We start from the raw sequence: 26,229 nt of genomic DNA, 5'->3' as shown, positions 1-26,229 counted from the left end.
TATTAGATAACGGTTAGGTTACATAGTTAAATATAGAAATGAAAAGTACGGAAACGTTGCACTTTGTTCACATGTAGTACACCTTAATAATACCCCAACACAATCTACATATTCTAAAATAATATATTAAAATAAGTAACATGTTTATACAAATGTTCACGACACTGTTCATTATCACACTTGTATACAATGGTTTAATTAGTTTTTTCCTTTTTCGTTAAAATCCACACAAGGCAGTTATGTCATTTTAGAACACAATTTGGGAAGATGAATTATTCTTCCTCCTCTGTCATCACAGCACAGTATGTGATATTTTCACTACAAAATCACCATTATAGCTATTGGTTACTACAGTTTTACCCAGCGCCTTTAAATAATTGTCTCTTTATGTCAAAGTCCATAGAGGCTGGTTCAATTACTTTGGAACCCAGTGAATAAAACTAATTTATCTTCTTATACTCTATTATTATAATACAATCTGTGATAATTTATCTTCAAAACAGCCACTGTATACTTAGTATGGCTAAACGCATAATCACTCAGCCCATCTATCTTCGAAACTAAATTTTCAAGGCATTTGTATTTTCTGACACGTGTATATAATGTTACAGACACATTACAATAGATGCTGTGAAGTAATGATGCTCAACTCATATATCTCGAAAAGCTTAGAAGGTTCAAATAACACGACGCAATAATATAAACATAATTTATTGTTCATATGTGTGTTTTCTTTTAACAAAGCCACATCAAGTTATCTGTGATTACCCATGGGAATCCAACCCCCTAATCGTAGTATTGTAAACCCGAAAACTCACCGCTGTACTAGCGTGAGGGTCCCAACTATTAAACTACATGATGTATGATTTGTAAACAGTTATCCATTTAAACTTGAAACAAAATAACTTTTCCAGACAATTACTAAATTTATCACTCTTGCCACATAAACTATCAAAATCATAACTATCTAGTTAAATTTAACTGGAAATAGTCTTGTATATCAAACACACAGTGTAATCGCCCTATTTGTCAATGTCATCTGACATTTCGTAGAAAACTTTTAATGCTAAATCCTGGTGTTGTTGCTATTTGAGCCTCAAATTTAATTTGTGGTTACTGTTTAATTTGCATCATAATCAACTCTTTCAAACCTATAGTGTTCGTAAGTTAATTACGTACCTTTAAAATAATAATTTACTTGTAAAGTTCTCGAAACTTTTATACCTTACCAGTGAATGTAGAATAATACATAGCAACATATAATTCGTGTTAAAGTCAATCAGGTCAACTCTTATTTTAAAGAAGTATTTTTTATCCCCTACTGAATTTTGAATTGCACCATTTGAGGAATACGTGTTCCGCAATTTGAATTGTGAAATTAATAAAATGTCGATATGTATTAAATTTACGATATTTGCCAACAAGATGATAATTTTCTTTCTAAATACAAAAATAATGTAATTTATAATAACTGTTGGCTTTAATGCTTAATAGAAATCATGATGTACATATAAAGGGTTCACAAACTTACAAATAACCTGTCTTCTTTTCAGTTTGGTACGTCCTTGATATCTTATCCAGAGTTCACGATGAGAGAATTAATTTTGCAGATACAATTCATTTAACATGGACCTTGCCTCACGTCGTTTATAAGCAGATTTTTCACCGCTAAAGTTATGTAATGCTTTTGTAAAAATACTGATGTCTGATTAGAAGTCACTGAAGTTACATGTGTTGTAGTGTTCGAAATCTATCAACGTTCCTTGTCACATATCTTTTGTTTTCCGATTAATAAGGGTAAATCACTATTATGGAGAACAAAGTTTATAGTATACCAACTGCAGCAAACCAACAATATAAACTGTTTCTCACCTTGTCGGTTTACAAAAGTTAAGACGAAGTTTTTGAAATTTCAGGAGGCTCAACAATATGTTAATGCTTTTGTTAAACATAGAATGTGTGAAACAAAGTATTTTAAGGCTATATGTAATACAACTTTTATTTGCGTTATAATAGTTATCGCGTTAATACGGATGTTTGTTGTGACTATTATAAGTGAGAACTTTTTTATTATTATTAATTGAGGTGATGGTGCAATGGTAGCTTTTCCTCCCTTCTTCTGGTTGAACTGTTATTTGAAAAACATGATGCCAATTTCTCAGAATATCTATAGCCTAATAACACGTAATTACTCAAATAAAATAAATCGCTGCAAACGAAACAATGCACATTACCCAAAGTAACACGTTCTAATGGGATCATGGGATGTTTCTCCTTTTAGAAATTTAGATCTTTTTAAATTATCGGTACAATTTTTTTGATGCTTAAAATTGTGTAGTACAATGTTACCAGGCAAAAATAGCCTAAATTAACCTCAACTGTAAGTGAAATGTTTTATGTATTGCTATATGTCAATTATGGCCTGCTTTGATGTGATACTCTATTAGCACAACACCTGATAGTTTTTAAGTGTTATCAAATAAAGAACGGCAAAATTTACGTGAATAAATTTGTGGTCTCTACACTTATTTAAATACCACAATTCATGACGAAATAAAACTAAATGATCGCGGTAAATCGATACACATTAATGTCTAGTGTACTCTATTCATTGACAAAATTTTATACTGCACCCAAGAGTTCAGAAGAAATATTTCTGTTTTGCAAGAACAAGTCATAATCCATGTAATCTCGTTTCCAAAAGTCAGGTACATTAATTACTACTTTTGTTCAGTCTATAGTAAATTAGAACTTCTATGAAATTAATCAAATATATCCGACCTTTTTAAATATCAAATAATCAAAGCAGAAATTAGTTGTAGGAAGTTATATCAAATCTGTATTTTGCAATTTCATTTAGACATGTAGTACAACATTACAACATACCTTTCTTAACAACACAATTTTTCAGTTCTGTAGAATATAAATATTAAGCATTCTTACACATTATTAGCACAAGTTTCTTCAAAGATCTTTTAAATTATCATTACTTAGTATGTTATAGGTTAACACTTAATGTACCAAAACGGAAAACCTTAGTCACTTTCAGGATCTTTCCATTTAATAACATTAATAATGACAAAAAGTAGGATAAATGAAATTGGTATTCACCATCACACATTTTACAATTGCAAATAACTTCAATTTTCAATAGCATAGATACACATTTTTTTAATTAAGTACAAAAAAACATCAGAAGGTATCTGTGCCCTGACCACCACAGTTATTGAAATTCTGAATTTAAGATTGTAAGTCCACAGACACACTGCTGTGCTACTAGAGGGTTACACAAATACAATAGTCCTTAAAGGTTAAAAAGTGCAAAGTTTTATCACTGTTTTAATTTATGCACAATGACCAGAATCAGTATAACATAAACTGAACAATCAGGAAGAAAAGAATATGTTATCAGAATAGGCACATTCATACTCAACATGCATCACAAGTTTCCACCTGTGAAATTAATTATGTGTAGATCGTACAAAGATGCTTCTATATATTTTTTAATACTGAAAAAAACAAGTTCAACACACATTGTAAAATTGCCTGTTAACGTATTAAATTCACTCTCTACACCACTGAGCAGTCATTTTCATCTATAAGTAACTAAGTACTTTATACAATAAAAACATTAACTATAATATCAAAATATTATTCACTTTACATTTTAGCAGTTCAAAGGACAATACAAAACATTTTCATTTCCTTTAACTATGAAGGTTTTAGTTCCTAAAGAAAACCTTTTGTAAAATTAGAAGAGCTTTAATATAACTAAAACTCACAAACATTTTAAAGTAATGTAATGATAGAAAATATAGCACATTTTAATTTCTGAATTCAGATATCCATTAATTCATATTTTGCTCTCAACCTACTAAAAAGTCAGTTTCTCTTGCTATATAGCCCTGCTTTAATACACAAATAATTAGTAATAAATTCATTTCTCTTGTACAAGAAACTACCCTTTCTGTTAGTATTAAAATTTTAATACAGTAATTAATTTTTATACTTTATCCAACACTTTGTTTTCAGATACCTGAAATACAACTCTACTTAATATATGGGTCAAATATTTGTAATACTTCAGAAAATAGTTAGATTGGGATAAATATCTTACTTGTATCTGTTGATGAGAAAAGCTACTTGTTGAAACAATGTACATTTGTATAAATTTTCTCTGACGACCTATTTATGCCATCTCAAAACTGTATTTTCTAAAATAGTAAGATGTATCATAAGTTTGTCTTCCATAATTAACTATTTACTCCAAGTTGTATTTCCACAGACTATATAATTGTTTGTGTTCACTGATGTATTTTTAATTCTTAAGAAATAAATATATTCAGAGGTCCACTTGGATATAATATAAGGTGAAGCTTTTATTATTTTACTTACCATCTATAAACGTGTTTACTCTTATAAAAGAACTAGAAGAGAGCTGAATGAGGTATTTAAGATTGTTATCAAAACTAACAGTGTTGATGCATCATGTTTCTTAATATCTTACAGTAAGAATATTAAGACAAATGGTTTAATTTTTCAATGGTTTAATTCAGTGAACAGGGCAGCCAAAATGAACCAAAAGATCCCTTGTTTTCCTTTAATGTTATTCAACATGCTTTTAAATTGCACAAAAGGCTGTAATGTGCTGTTTCAACAACTGCAATGAAAACTGTACATTTTATGTGGTAAATTCTCTGCTTTAACTGCTGAAATATGGAGCTTACAAATACATACATTTTCTCTCCAGTCTGCACTCTCGTGTATTTTCACCTGCAGTTATCCACAGATTACTTTTATAAATTTCAAAACAAAGGTTTCTTCCTTGTATGTATTTTAAGATGTTCTTCTCAGGTATAACTTCTTATAAAGTGTTTTTTGCAAACTATAATTCTAAGCTTTCATCCTAGAGTGTTTTCTTTCTTCTTATTCTAATTCCTCATTTGCTCTAAATTGTTTTACACACTGTACAGCTGTAAGATTCCTCACAAGTGTGATCTTTGATGATTTTTTAAAGACCCTTTTGTTCTAAATTGTTTTCCACACACTGTACAAGTGTAATGTTCCTCACAACTGTGTGTTTTTTGGTGTTTTTTAAAAGAGTATTTTATTCTAAACTGTTTTCCACACACTGTACAACTGTAAGGTTTCTCACCAGTATGAAGTCTTTGATGATTTTTTAAACCCTCTTTTGTTCTAAATTGTTTTCACAAACTGTACAACTGTAAGGTTTCTCTCAGTATGTATTCCTTGATGAGTTACTAATCCACTATTTTTCTAAATTGTTTTCCACAAACTGTACAAATGTAAGGATTCTCCCCAGTGTGTATTCTTTGATGTATTTTTAAGTCATAATTTGATCTAAGCTTTTTCCCACACATTATACAACTGTAAGGTTTCTCACCAGTGTGTATTCTGTGGTGATTTTTTAAAAAATCTTTTGTTCTAAATCCTCTTCCACACACTGTACAACAGTAAGGCTTCTCCCCAGTGTGAACACTTTGATGTACTTTTAACACACCATATGTTCTATATTGTTTCCCACATACTGTACAACTGTATGGTTTCTCCCCAGTATGTATTGCTTGATGTACTTTCAACACACTACTTCCTCTAAATTGTTTCCCACACACTGTACAACTGTAAGGTTTCTCCCAGTGTGTATTCTTTGATGTATTGTTAATTCATAATTCCTTCTACATTGTTTCCCACACACAGTACAACTGTAAGGTTTCTCACGTGTGTGTTCTTTGGTGATTTTTTAAAACATTTTTTGTTCTAAATTGTTTTCCACACAATGTACAACTGTAAGGCTTCTCTCCAGTGTGTATTCTTTGATGTAATTTTAAGTTTCTGTTTGATACTAATGATTTTCCACAAATTCCACAATTGTAAAACTTCTTCCTGGTGTGATTTCTCTTATGTTGTTCTAATGGACTATTTCTCTCATAGTTTTGAACATCAACTACACAATGATATGGTTTCACACCAGGTTGTATCTTCTTTTCTTGTGTTAGTTTATCCAACGTTCTAAATCTTTTTATGTTATTTCCATTTAAAGTTGTTTCTCCACATACTACATTGTTTGGTTTGAAGGATTTTATAACTTCTGTGTAGTAATCTTCTTGTTTTATACCATGGTAATCAGGACACTGACTCACACAATGGATGTTCACACTGGTATTTGTATCTGAAATAAATGTATAAATTATGTCATATAACAGTTAATAAAATATTTTATAAAATTCTAAGTATATATGATATTTTTGTGTGATCAATGCACAAATGAAAATATTAAAGCTAAAACCTGCTGTTTTCAGTTTTATTATTTACAAACATCTCTACCTGAGTCATTTAAAATAATTTGCACAGAACATTCCACTTTCCAAAGGATTTTAGTGGAAAAAATAAAATCACATGCAAATATAAGATTGTAAAATGTTACAACAACAATGCTTCAGCTACTATCTTTCTAAACTACATTTTAAGAGATATTTTTCTAATTTAAATAACTGATTATCATTAAATCTTCAAATGATTAACATGCATAGCTTAGAATGAGATATTTTTTTGCAAGTCCAAGTCAAGTCATTTTGTCCAACTCAGGTCATAATGATAAAATGTTATCATAAGAGTATCCAATAGATCTATAAGGATCTATAAGTCCGCTGTACCTTTGTGTTTGTTTTGCTTTTCTATAATCTTAGCAATAACTTGTTTGGAGGGTATCCTTTCTTACATAAATAAATGACATAACCTGGATATCACTGAATCTGATGATGCTGGTTGGTTGGTTTGGTATTTTATGGCACAAAGCAACTAGACTATTTGTGCTAAACATTGGGTAAAAAGTTGAAACTAAAGTAAATTCAGTGAAATTCATAAAAGGAAATTAAGGTGAAACAAAACAGTTTTAAAAATTATAAATAGCATTAAAACCAATATTTACATCCAGTCTTTAGCAGTAAGAGAAAAACTACAGTAAAACAAGTTGTAAAGGACTTTCTGTAGCATAATTGTAATTATCATAACTAAGAGGTAAGTTTAAAAACCACCATCAGTCACCTGAAGTTGGCTTTTCCAGTCCTGGTTCTGAGTTATTTGATGTCATGGCCATTTCCAGAAAATTAAGTAATAAAAGTTTTAAAAGACTTGCAGCAAGCTTTTAATTATAATTCACCAGGATGACTAACGGGTAGTTCAAACAGTAGCGTTAGTCACCTGAAGTTTTAAAAGACTTGCAGCAAGCTTTTAATTATAATTCACCAGGATGACTAACGGGTAGTTCAAACAGTAGTGTCAGTCACCTGAAGTTGGTCTTTCCAGTCCTAGTTTCGAGTTATTTGATGTTACAGTCATTTTCTAATTTCAAACCAAACTAGATGGACTTTGATTCTTAAAAGGGAATGATATTTAAAAAGGTCTAATGTATAAATTAAAAATCTTAAGTGGCATTAAAAAAGATCAAGAGTCTTTAAAAAACTAAAACTATTTCCAAGGTGGACAGTGTTACCATCATCAATAACACTGTTTAACATTATAGATAACCCTTGGGACAAAACATGTTGAAAATGGTGCCATCGTTGAGAGTCATAACGACAGTAGGATAGTAAAATGTGGTTTATTGTGACCTGAGTGTTACACAGACAACATTCTGGTGCATCGGTCCCATATAAAAGAAAACGACAAGTTAAAAAACTACAACAATGCATAGTTTAGTTAAAACAACTTCCTCTTTCAGATACTTACAGAAGTAAGACGGCCAAAGTCCAATATAGGGTTTTATTTGCAAAAGCTTGTTTTCACGTTGCTCACTCCAAGTCGACTGCCAACTGGCACGGAGCTGAGCCTCAAATACAGGACCACAGTCCATGTATGGAATGGAACAGGCACAGCAGTGATAGTGCCAGAGCAAACAAATGTAGCTGCAGTTTCAGAGAGCTCATTCCTGCAAATACCAACGTGCCCCAATATCCATAAAAACTGGATAAAAGTAGATGTTAAAGAGAAATGGGCCAGTCAGTTTTAAATATCAGCAACAACAGGATGTGAACTAAAGTGAAGTAATTCCAGGACTAGTAGAGAACTAAGCAAGTCAGTATAAACAGTGCAGTTTGAGTACTGCTTAGCTTTTATGTGATCCAGGGCAAGAGAATGGAGTACAGTTCAGCAGTGAACACACAAGGTGTAGAGGGGATTCTGCACACAACCAACAAACCATGGCAGAGCCCACACAGTCACTTCATTTTGAACCATTTACATAAAAGGAATGGAAGGATGGTTTGAAAGATGTTCAGAAAATATCAGACAGTATTTCCAATCGGGAGTGTCTGCTTTTCTGAGATGACTTAAAGACAGGTCACATTTGGAAACTGTAAGAAGTCATGGTAGGATGGGATGACCAGTGGATACAGAAATGTTATCCAAAGACAGACCCAATTCATCCAACTGCACCTGGATACAAAGGCCAAAAAGAGCAATGGCAGATCATCTGTTCTGAAAAAGTATGGTCCACCAAGGTAGGAAAACAAAACCACAAGTGGAATGCTTTAGTAAGGAACAAAGTTTTGAAGCATATAGTAATGATAGTTGCAAATGGCTGAAGTGCAAAGAAGGTTAATTAGACTCTATATACAAGCTCTGATCTGGGGAAGTGCAGAGCCAAAGTCCTTGAGGATGAATGGGGTCCAGCATCTTTAAGGCCGAGGTCTTGGCAGAGCCACAGACCAGTGATCCATAGGCAAGATTTGATCGAATAAGAGCATGATATATCTGCAGCATAGAACATCGATCTGCTCCCAAGTGGTGGAAGAGATAACACAGAAGATGTTCAGTGCTTTTGTACATTTGAACCACAGTTGGTTGATGTGTGGTATAAAGGTCAGCTGTCAGCTTATGGTCAAAGATAAGCCCAAAAAACTTTGTCTCAGGGACCACAGGCAACACAACTTCACCAATATGGAATTCAGGATCATGGTGAATACTCTGTTGGCAGCAAAAATGCATGCAAACGGTTTTAGAAGGAGAGAACTTAAAGCTGTGGTCCACTTCAGTAAACAATTGAGGGCAGTCTATAGCTGCCCCTCAATATACCTCATGTTCAATGACTGATATGAGATGTGAAAGTCGTTGACATAGAGCCAGTTTGCAACAGTAGGAGGGAGTTGTTCATAGATGGCATTAATCTTTATACTTAAAAGTGTAACACTCAAAACACAGCCCTAACAGACTCCAAGTTCCTGTAGAAAAGAAAGGGAAAGTGTCAAACCCACACAAACTTGGAATCACCTGTCCATTAAAAAATTTTTAATAAAAATGGGCAAATGGCCATGTAATATATGTATATGGAGGTCTCGCAAAATGCCATACCTCCATGTTGTATCATAAGCCTACTCAATGTCAAAGAATAGTGATACAAGATGTTGTTTGTCTCTGAGTGATGTTTCAAGTTGAATCAGGTGGTCCATGGTGGGCTGTCATCAGAACCCACACTGGGTGGCGAGAGGGTTGTATGATTCGAGTAACCAATAACCACCCAATTTAAGGCGTTACAGAGACAGCTTGTCAAAGCAACTGCACGGTAGTTTGAAGGAATCTTGTAATCCTTCCCAGGCTAATAGAAAGACAGGACAATAGCCTGGCACCAGGTATAAAAAAAACATTCTCTTGTCAGATCCGGTTAAAACAATCAGAAGAATAGCAAGAAAAGAAGGAGATAGATGGTGCAGCATTTCATAGTGTACATCATCAGGTCCTACCAATGTACTGCCAGACCGATGAAGGTCCAGTTTGAGTTCCAGCAGTGTATAAGGATGATTATTGTAATAGAGACAATCACCTCAAAAGGAAAAAGATGATCACTCTGTCCAAATCTTGATGGCTAAGAAAAGGGAGGAAGAAGCAGAAGTGCTAGATACCTGGCAAAAGCTTACACCTAGAGTATTGGCAATGCTCCTGGTATCAGATACTTCCTGACCATTAGAGATCAAGATCAAGAGGGAAACAGAACTATATTGCCCACTGGCCTTTCAAATCTTGTCCCATATGACATTGGAACTGGTGGTAGAAGATATGCTGGATGTGAACCCAAGATTCCTTCTGGCTATGACGTCTTACCCACTAAGCATGTGCAGGGGCCTGCTGGAAAGAAATGATTTGTGAGAGTCTTGGATACCTACAAAAGTGTCCCAGGCCCATTTTTGATCTTTCTGTACCATGTGGAAAATGTGTCAAAGTTTTAGGAATACAGTGAGTAGCTAGTCAGAATACAGTCAGTTACTGCTGCCACACTCGTCTATTGATGGCAGGATCAAGTTCTGTGAAGGCAGTAAAAGAGGGCCAGTTTACTTTATCAACTTCCACCGGGGCACACGGGTCGGGTGGCATAACCCATAGCCAGTCTCTCTCAAAATTATAAGGAAATGATCACCGCCTAGTGAATTATTGTCAACCCTCCATCAAAAATGGGATAATGGTGATGGGGAGCAAACTGAGAAATCAATAGCAGTAAAGGACTGACTAAGTGCATGAAAATAAGTAGAAGAACCAGTATTGAAAAGAGAAAGGTTGTGATCAGAGAGCATACTCTCTACAGATCAACCCCTCCTATCAATATCAGCAATTCCCCAGAGGGATAATGTCCATTAAAGTTCCCCAGGATTAAAAGAGAGATGGCAACTGCTAAACAAAAGCATCAAGGTCTGATTGACCATAGGTCTCTCCAGGTGACAGGTAGAAAGAACAAACAGTGATGGTATGATCCAAGGAAAGACGGATGGCTACAGCCTCCATCTAGGGTGTGTCGAATAGCAAAGACAGGGAGGGAACATGCTGATCAACCAACAGTGCCACTCGTCCATCACACAGCCTGTCATTTCTGTACAAAGAAAACCGCCGAAAGGTGACTGTATCGGCATGTTTCAGAAATGTTTCCTGTTAGGAACGACATACAGGATAGTAGAAAGCAATCAGTGTTTTGATGTCATCCTGATTAGAATGTAAACCTCGACAGTTCCATTGTATCAAGGTGGCCATTTTCATTTATGTGTAGGCAAACAGGGTGGAAAACCCTTCTGTTTATAACCACATCTTTTTTCTTTACTGTTTTTATTCCAGAGAGGTCTATCGACTTCCATGGATCATGCCCTGGGTCGAATTGGGCAGGCCTTTGCTGTTAGAAGAGTATTTCAGTGACTGAGGACATGAATGAATGATTGTTTTGCATCTTGGGGTTGGAGAAGATGTACCCAAGAAAATGCCTAAACCAAAGGAAGTGATCTTGGGATTCACTGGAATGTATGTTAGGGACAGAAATGGGTGTTGAAGTTGATTTATTAACTTTTTTAACCATGGAGGTGAAAAGACTTTTCATTTTGTTTGAGAACAATTCTTTTGGAGGCACAGAGAGATCCTACTGCACCACCACTGTAGTAGTGGAATGAAGTGCAACATATTAGTCCAAGATGAAGTGGTGGACAGCAACTTTCAAGCCTCAGGCTAAGTAATATTATGAATTGTTTTCAAATCATGCACCACTTTTTTCTTCTAACCATTTAGAGCAACAATGAAAGTTGGACAGGTGAGAGCCATTGCAATAGAGGCAATGAGAGTCTGTTTCTAACTGATAGGCATTGTGGTCCTTGCCAACGCAATGAGCACACATCAAGGAACCCCGACATGACGTCTTCGAGTGACTGAGCTGCTGACACTAGAAACATCTGAGAGGGTTTGGAATGTATGGTCATACCCTCCAATTAGGATAACCTGCCTTGATGGTGGCAGGTGGACGTGGTGACATAAATGTGAGAATGAGGACATTGGTCGGCATTGTAATTCCATATTTGTGAACGGAGATATGTGTCACTGCAGAAACTCCTTGGGTGGAGAAACCAGCGATAATCTCCGACTCTGGGATGTTCTTCAAATTCCTCTCAACAATAACTCCTTGTGATGAATTCAAAGTACTATGAGGTGTAACCTCAATAGGTATATCCCCCAATCTCCATTAAATGCAAGAGGAGTCACTGTGTTAAGAAGTAGATGTTTCCACCAACATGTCACCAGATAAGAGCTTCTTTACTGACTTTGGAGAGCCAGCAAGTCTCTTTAGTCCTTTCTGAATGAAAAAGAGAGACATTTGCCCAAAATGTTTATCTGAAAGAGAATGAAGTGTAAGAAAATGAGGTACAACAGGTGTTACAGATGTTGAAGATTATTACTCAGAATCTTCAAGACGTGGTCATTTACCTACGGACTGTTTTTCACTGTGTTATTTAAGTTTTTATTTTGAGGATCCATAATAAAGAAAGGGAAATTTCGGTGCCCACTGACCCCACTCACCATGAAGCCCTATGAAGGGATGCAGTACAATGCAAAACAAAGACACCGCAGCAACTCCAGGATTTTGTGAGCACTATACCCAAACAACAGCATTAAACACAATGTCCACAACACCTGTTGAGAACATAAAACACTGGTACTTGGTTGATCCTAGCCCAAGTGGACTAGCCGAATGATCCAAGAGGGGCCACCCCAAGGTTGCCCGTCTACAGAAATTCAAGGCCAAAGTGCTGTGTTAGGGTCGGACTCCTCAACCACCATGATAATCTCCGCCCTTTCATGGGTCACCACACATGTCAAACTTGTTGGTGGATGTTTATATCCCAGAGGAGGTAAACTGAAAGAACAGAACCTTTCCTGGGAGGTCCCCTCACCACGTACGGGTCTGATGTTTCACTAACACAAACTGATGGTACACTATTAGTGTCTCATATGCAATATGTAAATCCAGTTTAATTACACAATGTGTTTAAGTACAAAGTACCTTTTATTTTGGACCAGCTACAATATAAGGTCCCCAATCAGTGAGTTTTTGTGCCTTGTGTATATTATGAGCAGCTGAGTTGTGGGTGAAGACTGTTTGTTATTAGTATTCTGAACCCCCAACACCAGGATTATAAAAGCTCACTGATACATATGCATTTATAGCAAATTATTGCTCACCTAGATCCATGACCTTCTGAGTTCATGTAAATATGGAGTATTGTGTCCATGACATCCTTTTGGCAAACTATGTTCATTAAAATTTAAGATTGTATTTTTTTTCTCGCATTACAAAAAAGTTATTTCAGTTGAGATGCAAGTCGAGTCATAAGTTGTATTGGGCAAATTATTTCATTTTGTCTCAGTCTCAAATCAGAAAAATTATGACTTGATCCCAATTCATATATGTCTTAATTCTTCAACTCACTGTTAACATAACTATATACATTCATAAATGTCAAGATTTAGACTTTATTATTTGTTGATACATCACTTATTCACTTATGAAGTTTAGGTACTTTCACTCTGTTAGGAAGTTGCTTGGTTGCTGTTTTCACCATGTAAATTAACAGACTGAGGATATGGGATGATCTAAAGAAATAAATGATAGAAATACATTCTCTGTATGTGTTTAAACAATCTACTGATATGGATCCCAATCATTAATTAAAAACCTTATTTATAAATAATCAGGAAGATAAACACAGGTCAGTTACAGTTTATTTCTGTTTCATTTTATACAAATAATTACAAACTTCAAATTTTTTGTCTTCAATAAAATACCAAGACAATAATCAACACTATCAAGCCAGTATCAAAGAACTTTAGTTGTAAAAAAATACATGTACTTACCATGTGTACTTTCTGATGTAGATTCTATTTCTTCTTTAAATTCAGTTTTTGTTTTTACATCCATAACATTTTTGTTTGAACTATCCAGATCATCATCACTACTGTCACTGAACTTTGAAATAATACCTTCTTCTAACAAGTCACCAGACTGTTCTGTTTTCTCCTGGACAAATACAGTCTAATATTAAACAGCTAGCATTATCATCACACATAGTCTCTACAGTTTACTAGTTCAAAATAATATAATTAACCAACCTAATGCCTGGAACTTAATTATATGTGTAAACAGTACTAAGAACCATTTAAATACTTACCTTTTTTAAAATGGTATGACTTTAGATGATTAAATTTTTTTGTATCTGAAATTTAAATAAAATAACTTCAGATACATTACATACCTATGTACACCATTAAGAGCTAGAAGGAGTCACCCAGTGGAGCAGCAACCAGTGAAAGACTGCATCTTTCTGAAGAAGAGAATACCTTATGGGTTTTTAATGTTAAAGTGATAATAGACCAAAGGTCATGAAAGTGGTTACATGTTTTCAAGGTGGGTGAAATGCTAGAATGTACAATGTGAATAAGGTTTCAAATCATTTCACTTCAGTTATATACAACAGGTTAATACTATAACAATAAGCAAGAGGAGCCCTCATATATATTCTGAGGTAAATCCAAATCTTCTTCAGCTAGGCTTAACAACAGGGGACTGGCTACTCAACAGATATCATACATGGTTGTAATGTACTACATCTCCAGCCATATATCTCAAGTTAAGTTTGTACCCAATTGGTTGTTTATTGGATGAAATACACCACTTGTAAATGAATCTCCCCATATCCACTTCTCCAGCAGCTTGGGACTGAGAGGTCATTGTTCTTTTGGGCTTCACTTTAAGAATGACGAGTAAATGATATATGTTAAAACACATAAGTATGAGTGAACCATTATCATCAGGCACAATCATCTGGAAATGGATCATTATAAGAAGATAGCATAATGGTTAACATGACTAAAGACATCAAAGTATGAGCTAGGATTGAGTGAATAATTACATTTCATTCTGTCTGCTTTCTGTTTTTTTGTAAAAATTGTTGAAATGCCAAGACAGTTATACAGATATGGTGTTGAAGTTTTTAAGGGAGCCCCATCTCAATAGTTGGCACCAAGCAAGAGCAGATCAGCTTTAGATTTCTGTACTTCCCTGCTTGATGTAGATTTTCAATAAACAATTCCTATGAGGTAAGGATAACCATTTGGTGAGATCTAGTGACACCAAATACAAAGAATTTAATGTTTGTTCTACATGTTAGGTGGGTAATTAGCTTGAGTTATTTATTAGTTTTCCCCAACTTTTCGAATATTTGTTTTTTTTTCTCAGGATCTGTATAAGAGGCTTAGGTCAATCCACTAGAGCCTAAGGTAAACTAGAAAGACAGTAACACTAGAGTATATAAAACCATCTAGTAATACATGAAACTGGAGTTGAATGGATTAGGTGCAATTCATAGATAATTCTGAGAGATCTTAGTCAGTTTTGAAAGATAGCAAGACAGACTGTGACAGGATTGATCTGATAAGAGGCTATGTTACAAAGCATTTCTTTGGAGCTCACAAAATATGCCAAATGATTGACTGATGAATTGAACCTCTGAAATTGGATGAAGATAAGTCCTAAAACATGGGGGGTATACAATAAATGAAACAAGCATGAATAGAGTTCATGAGATGGAACAGTTTGAGCAGGATAGCCTGAACTGTACATAAAATGGAATCAGAAATAGAAGAATCGCATAATAAAAAAATTGAAACAGAATAAAAACAACAGATGATACGAATGTAATATCTTTGCAAAATGGAGGGGTTACGGAAAAAATTAATCAGACCAAATACAGAACAAAAACCTGCAAAAGTATGGGTATCACAGGCAAAAGGGTAAAAGTATCTAAAAGAAATAGAATTATTGATAAGTTGTAGCCATTGAACATTTTATTTTATTTATTCAATGTGATAAAGAGCACAAACAAGGAATGGGATGACTACATAAAATAAAGTTCTAATTAGGTGGACAGAACAAAAGTGCACCAAAGACAAAGGAATGTAGCAGTAAATAAACAAATCCAATTGATCAAACTAACTAAACACCTAAAAAGAACTGAAAAAGAAACAAGTCTGAAAATAGGCAGTACTAGGGAAAAATGAACATATGATCATACACAAATACTCACAGGGAATACAACCCATGAAGCTTGTGTTACTCTCCTGTTGTTGGAGAAATATAGCATCATGATGATTACCTTGGAAGTCCTATAAATGGAAGTTTATTAATTTATTTTTCTGGTAGGTGCACAAACTTCCATGGCAGTTGTATGAGTGTTTGTAACTCACAGTGAAAGTATACCAACTTTATACACACCTGTTGACATTTTTCTGAAATAAAATGAGAATAAGCATATTCTGAAATAGGAAGTACATGTATAAATTATCTGAAAAAAAACTGATGATGTGTGTGTATATCTATATATACACTTGAATAACCAAAAAATCATTAATTACTTCATTAATACCACATAATTGCATTATAATTCTTCAAGTTTAACAGCTATGTTGTATTTGTATCCAAAAAAAAAATCTTGAACAAGCTAAAGAGGAAATTATTGTTTTTGGAAAAGGCTGAGAAAAATCACTAAACGAATATTCTGAGCTTCTGACTGGTTATTCACATGTCATACATGTAGAAGTGTATATAAGAAACCATTTCCAAAAGTGGAAAAAAGAAACCAGTGGGAGAGCACCATGTTTGATTCACTGAGTAAAGTGATCGCTCAGCAAACAGAAAAGCTAAAAGATTTCATTCTATATTCTAGTTTGTCAATATTGTTAATTTGAGTTCCTAATTTCTACAAAACTGTGGACTTTGTGTCATAACATGGTCTATGGTATAGCAAAATATATCTGTAACAAAGGTTTTAATTAACCCATTGATTAACTGAATATGAATACCACTAATAAACCAACAAGAATTAGATTCATTTAGAAACAAACCTACAACAAGTTAAAACACAGATGTGGTAAACAAAGTGTGTAATCTTATAACAAAAGACAATACACAAACACAAATGGAAGTGGTCAGAGCCAATCACATGTCCCAGATAACAGTTCACAATATAATCCAGAAAGATCTCTACTGAAACAGCAACACAGCTCACATGTTAAACAAACAGTTTCCCTAACATCCATTTTCCTATCACATAACTCATGTAGCAGCAGAATGAAGTGGATATTTATACTATTCCTTTACAAGATGTATCAGTTATCAGATGTAGCAACTACAGATGTATGTCCAACTAAAACTGCTAAAAATATTGGTAGGTGTAGGTTTAATATAACATACTAAACTACTGTAAATATTATGAATCAATAAACACAAATTAAGAGAACTTTCAGAATCAGATGAAAAATCCAAAATTGTAAGTTCTATTTTGCACAGCTGACAAAGTTTATACAAGTAATTAGTAAAATGTTTACAATACATCCTATGTAATGATTAAAAATGATACAATGATGAACCAGCAAATATTACTGTTGCAAGAAGAGGTGTAATGAGTTTATTTATGGCAATGTAGGAAACTTGCAATGAATTTCTTCAGCTTATGACTACAAACATTTTATTACCAATTAGTTTCAAGAAAATGTCAGAAAAGGTAAAAAAGAAACAATTACACCTACATATTATATTCAATAACAGAATGATAAAAGTTTCAATCTAAAAATTACCTCAGTTTTCACTATTGATCCATCAAAGTTATCTTCTTTCTCCTCTTTTATCATATCAACCTTCAAAACAGTTTGAAGAGATTTTTCTTCCACGTAATCAGCTTTTCCTGCAGCAAGAGATATAAACAATGTAAATTTCTCTATAACAAGACACAATGTAATTTGTGCACCACTTATCATAATAAAAAACAGTAGTGTATTTAGTTGAAAAAGCCTCTTCCATAATTCCTTCCTTAATATACTGGTGCATAAAAAAATTAACTTTCAGGATAGGGCAGGATCTGAGAATATATATGCACATTGTCAGTTGTATACTCCACAATGGTAGCTAAACATTCCAGAGTCAAAGAGCAAAGTATCTGTATCTGGTATCAGAAAGTTTCCAATGGAGAACAATAGTTATTAAGTTATAAAAAAATTTGGACTTGAAATACAGACCAACCAAAACTGATAAGTCTTGCAAATTGATGCAAACAGTCAATTCAGTAGAAACACATGAAAAAGCAAACAGAAGGAGATTGTAAAAAGATGTCAAATTATGCAGATTGTGAATGATGCCTCACTTGAAGAAGGATAAAATTCTAAGATAACTAATGCATTACTTGGAAACTTGTTAAACATGATACATTGTATCTAGGAAATTCAGAATTTTGTGTCATGTAATGACTAACAAAAAGATAATTATGATTCAGAGGTAATTATATAGCTTCAAATTACCAGTAGATAACAAGAAATAGAGAAATATTTTAACTGATAAAATCACATATATGCTCTTTACTAACAGTACATAGTGCATTAATCCTCCATCTCAGTTAGTGGAACCCTCACTTCACACTTCAAATGTCTCAGGCTTAACCCCACTTACAAGAGATGGTACAGAATACAAATGAGAAAGTGTCAATAGATTGTAGTTCATGAAATCAAAGACTAATATAACCAGGAAAATGAAAGTGTCAAACATAACTTTACTAATGTACATCCCTTGTATAGGGTATAAAATCATCCATTGAAAACATTTATCAATAAATAACGAAATACTGACACAATGCTAAATTTAACCAGGTAAATTGACAGTGTTTATGTCAGGAAGAACATGAAAGATGTTCTCTATACACATATACTTACTACTAGATATTGTAAAACTTTCATCTTCATTCTTCTCCAATTTGATATCCAAATCTTCTTGTTTCTCATCATAAAATGGTTCAACCTTCATATTTAATACTTCCATGATCACACAAAATCTTCACCTTTACATTCTTATCAAAACTTGGTGTTTTTACTACAGAGATAAATTAAGAATTAAATGTTGCTTCCTTCAAAAATATTACAAAGTTTAACATTTATGAACATCAAATTTCAAATTATTTTGTAGTTTTCATAACACTTTGTAATTTAAGCATAATTTTTCTCACATCTCTACATGAAAATGGTGACAAAAACATCAATAAGCTGCTACAGATGAACTACAGAACATAAAATGTAACTAAATGGTAAGAACTAACACAAACCACACAGAAATGCACAGTTCTGCAATCGTACACTTAAATACTGGTGTTCCCTGTAACACCAGCTTTCTCAACAATTATGGTGTATTTACTTTATTACAAGTTAAAAAAAAAAAGAAAGGTTTTACTAATTCTTCCTTAAATAATAATTTGTTTCAAAATTTTTTCCATATAGGTATGGATTATGTTCAACATTTGTATAATAATTTGAATGAGCAAACTTTCGTGCCTGTTTGTGTATCACACTCACAAAACAAAATACAGTTGTATATTATTTCATAATATTTTCAACATGCATGTACTATAGCACACAAATATTATATTTTAAAGAATGTAGAGGACTGAATATATGCCAATGCATCAATATGACATATGTTTTGTTGAAAAGTGTTCTTCTGTTAAAATGTTGATTACTTGGTTACAATAGGTCAAAAATCCTTTTTAGAATTACAAATTCTATCCTATCTAAACCTCATTTAGTAGTGTGCATATTTATGATATGAACCAATTGTTCCAATCATATACTTATAAGATTTGTTTGACTACTTACAAAATATATGTTTGTGAGATAAAAATTAATACATTTATAGGTATATAAATTACTACAAAATGTTCCAGTACACAAGCATTCCAAATTCTATCCAAATAAAAAATTTGTTTGATGATACTAGCTCCCTCTGTTTTAGAAAAATATTAACTTAACACAAACATTGTGTTACTCAAACATTGTTTCACTCAAAGCTACAGGAGGGCTATAAGTGCTAGCCATTCCTAATTTAAAAGTGTAAGGCTAGAGGAAAGGCAACTTGTCATCATCACTCACCATCAACTCTTTTACCAACAAATTGTGGGATTGAAAAAGGAAACACATTTGTTGCAACAGGGATTTAAATACGCAACCCTTAATTAACAAGTCAAGCTTCTTAACGATCTAACCATGCTGGGCCTAATACAAATATAATGGTGCTTTTGATGTTTTATTACTGTTAGATTTTAATTTGTCAATTCCTGATGCTTCCAGGTCTTTCATTAGTATAGTAAGAAACATTTACAGTCTAAATATTTTATTCTTTTATACACAATATTTTTGCCATGTTTTCCTTTCAGTTTAAGCCTTTAATTTCATATGCTACTTGAGGTGTAATTTCATTTTATTTGTCTTGTTTCTGTAATTTTCATCACAAATAGTTGTTTCAAACCTCTACAATATTTGTAAATTAGGAGGGCACCTTTCACAATAATTATTTTTACTTGTAACGTACTCAAAACTTTTATGATACAACCAATTACTAAATGAAAAGACACTCAAATATTAACTGTCTCATTCAAATTATAGTTTTTCTAATAAAATATCCAATAACTCTTTGTGATTCATGCTCAAAAATAGAAGTAAAAACAGTATTGTGGTAATCGTAAACATAAGTTAAGATCTATATTATGTTCCTTCTCCAACAACACACGGTACGTCTGCGGACTTAAAACGCAAAAAAAAAATGGATTACGATGCCCGTGGTAAGCAGCTTGCAAAGATGCCTACTGGGTAGTTTTTCATTGTTTTTATTTAAATTAAATAAGCAAAACTTAACGATTCAGTTCGCTGGTGGGGCAACAGTTGGATTACTTTCGATAAGTACAGCAAATAACTCGACGTTACTTATGATAATAAAACGCGCACTTAATCATGCTATAGAAATAATCTGTAATTTACCTATTCACTTCAACAACACCACCTGCCCTTCGAAATATCACCCAGTCTTTCCAGGGCTATGCAAGATAAATGAGTAATTTGCAAAATTTCAACACATAAATTAAATGAAATATTAATTCAAAGTTTTCTTCGTTACTAACGTATAATTATAAACTGATGACCTAGTCCCACGTTATGATAAATTGATATGCATAAAACGCTCTGGTTACTGTTGTCAACTCCCTGCATCCTCACCATATTTAACTTAATCGGACTACCCCTAGCAATACGCCCTCTGGCATTGTAAATTATATATCCAGTGTTAACTACATATAAGTCTGAAAATATACCTGTATGCATTCAAAACTAATTAAAGAATTACCATTCCGTAAACTATTTTTATATACACGATAAAAAGCGTTCAAAATAACATTTATTAGAAAACTCGTGATGACGGAAAATCCAATTGAAGTAAAAATCTATCTTAAAACGGCTGGTATGGGTATTAAGACCTTTATTACGATAGAGAACAACGTTTTGACCCACTAAGATAGGCGTAAGGCGTGCGACTCGTAATCCGAGGGTCGCGGGTTCGCGCCCACGTCGCGCTAAATATGCTCGCCCTCTCAGCCGTGGGGGTGTATAATGTGACGGTCAATCCCACTATTCGTTTGTAAAAGAGTAGCCCAAGAGTTGGCGGTGGGTGGTGATGACTAGCTGCCTTCCCTCTAGTCTTACACTGCTAAATTAGAAACGGCTATCACAGATAGCCCTCGAGTAGCTTTGTGCGAAATTCCGAAAACAAACAAACAAACCCACTAAAATAATTTTGAGATAAACAAAGAGAATATACAACTGACTATTGCCGGGACGACAGTGTAAATTGGTACGGGATTGTAGTGGACGTTGCAGTTAGGTGTAAGGTTATTAATCAGTATAGATGTAAATGTCTTCCTTTACATTAGTTTTAGTTGTTTCTTAAGTAGGGTTTCTTTGATTTGTTTATATGCCAAAACGGCTCGTATGGGTTGAGAAAATATTTTACATAGAAGAGCGAACAACGTTTCGACCTTCTTCGGTCATCGTCAGGTTCACAAAGAAAGAGGTAGCTGACCGGAAGCTGACCACATGTTTGAAAGGGGTTGTGTAACTGAGTGTCGGAATGTAGAGGGCGGCATTAGATGTTTGAATATATAATTTATTTATTTTATTATATTAATATAGGTATAAAGGCGTTCCTTTATATTGGTTTATTTTGGGTTTAAGTTGTTGTATAAGTAAGGCTTCTTTAATTTTGCGTTTGTTTATGTTTGTTTCTTTATTTAGTATTTGAGTGTTTTCTATGGTTATGTTGTGTTTATTTGACTTGCAGTGTTCGAAAACGTGTGAAGGTGACTTTTATGCATTCTTTGAATCTGGTTTCCATTTTTCTACTTGTTTCTCCAATATAGAAGTCGTGGCAGTTATCACATTGTATTTTATAAATAATGTTGGTGTGGTGTTTGTCAGTGTTGTTTTTACATAGTATAGACCTCAGTTTTGTGCCTGGTTTTTGAATAAATTTGGTATTAACTGGAATGTCATATTTTGTTACTAATTTTTGCCAAATGCTGGTTATTTGTTTGATGATGTCAAGAATATATGGTATACAGCAGAATATGGTTTTGTGATTTTTTGATTCGTGAGATATATTTACTTTAGTTGGTTGATTTTGCTTTCTGTCAAGGTGTGTGCGTATAACGTTAATTTTATCTGGTGAGCATAGTTTTATGGCTGTGTTTATTTGGTTTCTTAGTATGTTGAGTTTTTGTTTTGTTTCATGTGCTGAGTCCCAAGGAATGTATAGTCCAGTATGGGTGATTTTTCGGTGGATTTCTGTTTTGAATTGTGTGTCGGTTCTTGTAATTTTGAGGTTAAGAAATGATATTTGATTGCTTTCTTCCTGTTCACATGTGAAGTTAATGTTGGGATGTATAGAGTTAATGTGATTGAAAAAATTAAGTTCGTGTTCTGTAGATTGGAATCCCGCAACCGTGTCATCTACATATCTGTACCAGTATAGTGGTGGATGTAATGCTGTGTTTCAACTTATGTCATAAAAATATTGGCTAGAACTGATGATACTGGGTTGCCCATGCTTAGGCCATTTGTTTGTATATAGTTGTGGTTGTTGAACATGAAGTTTGTCTTTATCGTAGTGAATTTTATGAGGGTTGCTAACTGGTTACTGGGAATTTCTATAGTTGGGTTAGGGTCTCGGATATAGAGTTCTAAGGATATCTTGCAGGCTTCAGTGGTTGGAACTTCTATAAAGAGGGATATAACATCGAAACTGGCCATTAAGGCTTTATGATTAAGTTGATTTAGATTAGACTTGAAATTAAAAGAGTCTTTGATGAATGAGCTGGCTGATGTTATAAATTTGGAGAATGCCCATGCAATGTATTTACCAAGATTGTAATTAAACGATTCATATGTGGACATTATTGGTCGTTATGGACAATCTGGTTTATGAGGTTTGGGGATGCCCGTATATTTGCGGTGTGCGTGAGTCGGTTTTACGTAGGTAGGAATAAAGTGTTTGTGAAATTGTGTTGACTTTTTTCATTTGCAGTAGTAATTTGTTCAGTTGCGTCTCGTGTGTCTTTGTTGGATTTGTGTGTATTGGTTTAAATTTGTTCGTGTCTGATAGGATGCTATTCATTTTTAGGATGTATTCATTCGTGTTCATTATGACTATAGAGTTTCCTTTATCTGCTTTTAGAATTTTTATGTTTTTGTCTTGTTTTAGGTTTTTAATGACATTAATTTTTGCATATAAATTTCTCAACCAGTGGGTTTCTCGACATCACTTTGATTTGTTTGTTTATATTTAATTTCTTACTTAGGTTCTTGGTGTTTTATATGGTTAGATTGTGTTTAAATTACTTGCAGTGTTCAAAATGTGTGGGTTTTTTTTATGCGGTTTTTACTTTTCTTCTCGTTTCTCCAAAATAGAAGTGACAGTTGTTGCATTGTATTTTAGTTTATAAATAATGTTGGTGTTGTGTTGTTCAATGTAGTTTTTATAGTTTTGCACCTGGGTTTTTGAATAAATTTGGTGTTTACTGAAATGTTGTGTTTCAAGTTATTTTCAAATGGTTATTTTTCGCTGATGCAAGGAATATGTGGTATGGAGCAGTGTAAAGTTTTTTAGTTTGTTTATCTTGGGATTTATTGTTTGTTTATTGTTAATCTAGGTGTGTGCAAATAATTTTGTCAACAATTTCTTGAAGAAATTTGTTAATGAAATGTTGTTTCATTTTGTTGATTTCATCGGGTGAGCACAGTTTTATGACGATGTTTATTTGGTTTCGTAATGTGCAGAGTCCCAGGGAATGTATCGTCTAGAGAGCACGATTTTCGTTCTAATTGTGTATTGGTTCTTGTTATCATGAGGTTCAGAAATGCAATTTTGTTAGTCTTTTTCTGTTCACGTGTGAACTTAATGTTGGGATGTATAAAGTTAACATGGTTGAAAAACTAAATTTATGTGGAGTTAGTAAAAGATCGTGTTACGATTAACGGTTATGAGTCAAAATAAATACCTAAAAAGGTTCAAGCGTTCACAAATTTGACGAACATGTATTGACTATTCTATCATTTGCTTCCAGTGTTAGTGACCCTCAGACAGAAACCTAGATAGGTTTAATTTGAGTAAAGATCTGTTACTTTATATTTAAGATTTGTAAAAATGTATAGAAAAATGTAGGAACATCAATTTTAACTTTTACCATAATACTGGTTAAACATGACTATTTGCGTAAAAAAATTAGCGAAGCATTTCTATAGATTAACTTATAAAGAGTGAATAAGAATAGATGAAAAAATGTGGTATACGATGTATTAATATTCGGAAGGAAAAAGTGAATTAGTAATGTTAATGAATGTATATTACAAATATAACGTCAGAAAATGCAAAATACATGTGCAAAACAGATACCTATATCGTATGTGACACAATCGACAATGGATTTATAATGTAAATATGTCGTTCACTTGAACGATTTATTTATAAAAACGAAACTTTAGACAAGTATAAAATATAGAACTAATAAATTAGTCGTACGTTTTGTAAATAAAGTAACGAATTATGCAATGTTATTTGCCTCATTCAAATAATTGATTTATTCATAAATCAAGATACTGTGCACTTCTATAGTTATTAACAGACATGTTTCAATATAGAATACAGGAGACAAATATGAATGACAATTATAAACAATGTTGAAAGTGACCCCCGTTGGCATCAATACAGGCCTGGATTCTTCTTATTTTGTTTCTAAACACCGCTGTCAGTTGCTGGCTTGAAATAAACTGAATAGACATATGATTACAAAACTGTACAGTGACTTTCGAACACCCTGCAGTTTTAGGCTACATGTAATATAATTTTCATCTGCGTTACAATGGTTATCTCGTTAATTCTGACGTTTCTTGTAAAAATTAAAAGTTATTAACTTTTTTTTTTTTTTAAATCAGTAGAGGTGAAGTTTGTATTCTCAGTGTTTATCCATATTGTGGATGAATAATTACTTAGAAAACATAATGCCAGATTCTCTGAACATGTACAGCCTAATAACACATGATTAATTAACTAGAATAAACCACTATTTGTAAAATATTATACACATGAATTCCATAACTACATTCATCAAAGAAATTTAAATAGATCTTACAAATGTATCAGTACAATTATTCTGTTGCTCAAAATGGTTTAATAGAATTTTATCAGGCAAAAAATAAATTGAGTGAATTGTAATATACTGCTGTACATTAATCATTGTCTGTACTATTATATTAATACCCTATTGATACAACACTGATAAAAGTTTCAAGTTCTTTCACATTAAGAGAGAATTCTTGTGTACAGAGTTGTAATATTTATGCTCTTTTAAGTTCAAAGGATAATATAAAACATTATTTCCTTTAACTATGAAGTTTTTATTTCCTATAGAAAAGCTGTTGTAAAATTATTAGAGCTTTAATATAACTAAAACTAACAAACATTTTAAAAGCAATGTAATGATAAGAAAATATAGCACATTTGAATTTATACCAACCATAAATTGTATAAGGAGACAGGTTCTAGATTGAGGTTACAACTTGTACTTTCCAGATTAACAGTTTATATCACTGGCTTCATGATCTACATAAAGAATATTTACATAACAATTACCTCCAAGTACATAATTATAAGTCAATAACTATGTAAATATTCTTCCTCATCTGTAGAATTTCTGCATAAAGTTAAATGTTTCTTAGTGAAGAACAAACCAAATTAAGTACTTCTAACCATAATTTTACAAATGTAAAATACTAAGAATTCAATAGTAAGGTTTGTAACTTATGCTTATAATTTTGAGAACTGCACATCTAATGCAACTTAAAGTACCAGAGAGTTTTGTTTGGAATTAGAACTAGTAGTTCAATTTGCAGCACAGGGGTGAAGAGACAGAGCTGTTTCTAGGTTCAACTGGTTCCTTCATTTTTTACCTCAGCATTTGAAAATGAATTAAACTTCTTTTGTGAACACATTACATG

The 26,229-nt window shown here is 33.2% G+C and overlaps 1 protein-coding gene across 3 annotated transcripts; it reads right to left on the bottom strand.

The window, feature by feature from the left end:
* Positions 1-2,816: 2,816 nt before the first annotated feature.
* Positions 2,817-20,950, bottom strand: LOC143234270 (uncharacterized). Of its 3 annotated transcripts, none has more exons than XM_076471506.1 (5): positions 20,668-20,950; positions 18,577-18,733; positions 17,452-17,558; positions 13,675-13,837; positions 2,817-6,190 (listed from the first exon to the last, which is right to left on the bottom strand). In XM_076471506.1, exons 2-5 carry the CDS (start codon positions 18,680-18,682, stop codon positions 5,736-5,738), a joined length of 831 nt encoding a protein of 276 aa, XP_076327621.1. In that variant the 5' UTR covers positions 18,683-18,733; positions 20,668-20,950; the 3' UTR covers positions 2,817-5,735. The 3 variants fall into 3 exon arrangements, with proteins under 3 accessions (XP_076327621.1, XP_076327623.1, XP_076327622.1); XM_076471508.1 differs by having other exon boundaries at positions 18,577-18,661; positions 20,668-20,925; XM_076471507.1 differs by lacking the exons at positions 17,452-17,558; positions 18,577-18,733; positions 20,668-20,950 and adding an exon at positions 15,903-16,097.
* Positions 20,951-26,229: the final 5,279 nt, after the last annotated feature.

The sequence above is a fragment of the Tachypleus tridentatus genome, chromosome 12 (genome assembly GCF_004210375.1).
Source record: "Tachypleus tridentatus isolate NWPU-2018 chromosome 12, ASM421037v1, whole genome shotgun sequence".
Classification (NCBI taxonomy): domain Eukaryota; kingdom Metazoa; phylum Arthropoda; class Merostomata; order Xiphosura; family Limulidae; genus Tachypleus; species Tachypleus tridentatus.
This window is presented reverse-complemented; position numbering and strand designations above follow the sequence as displayed.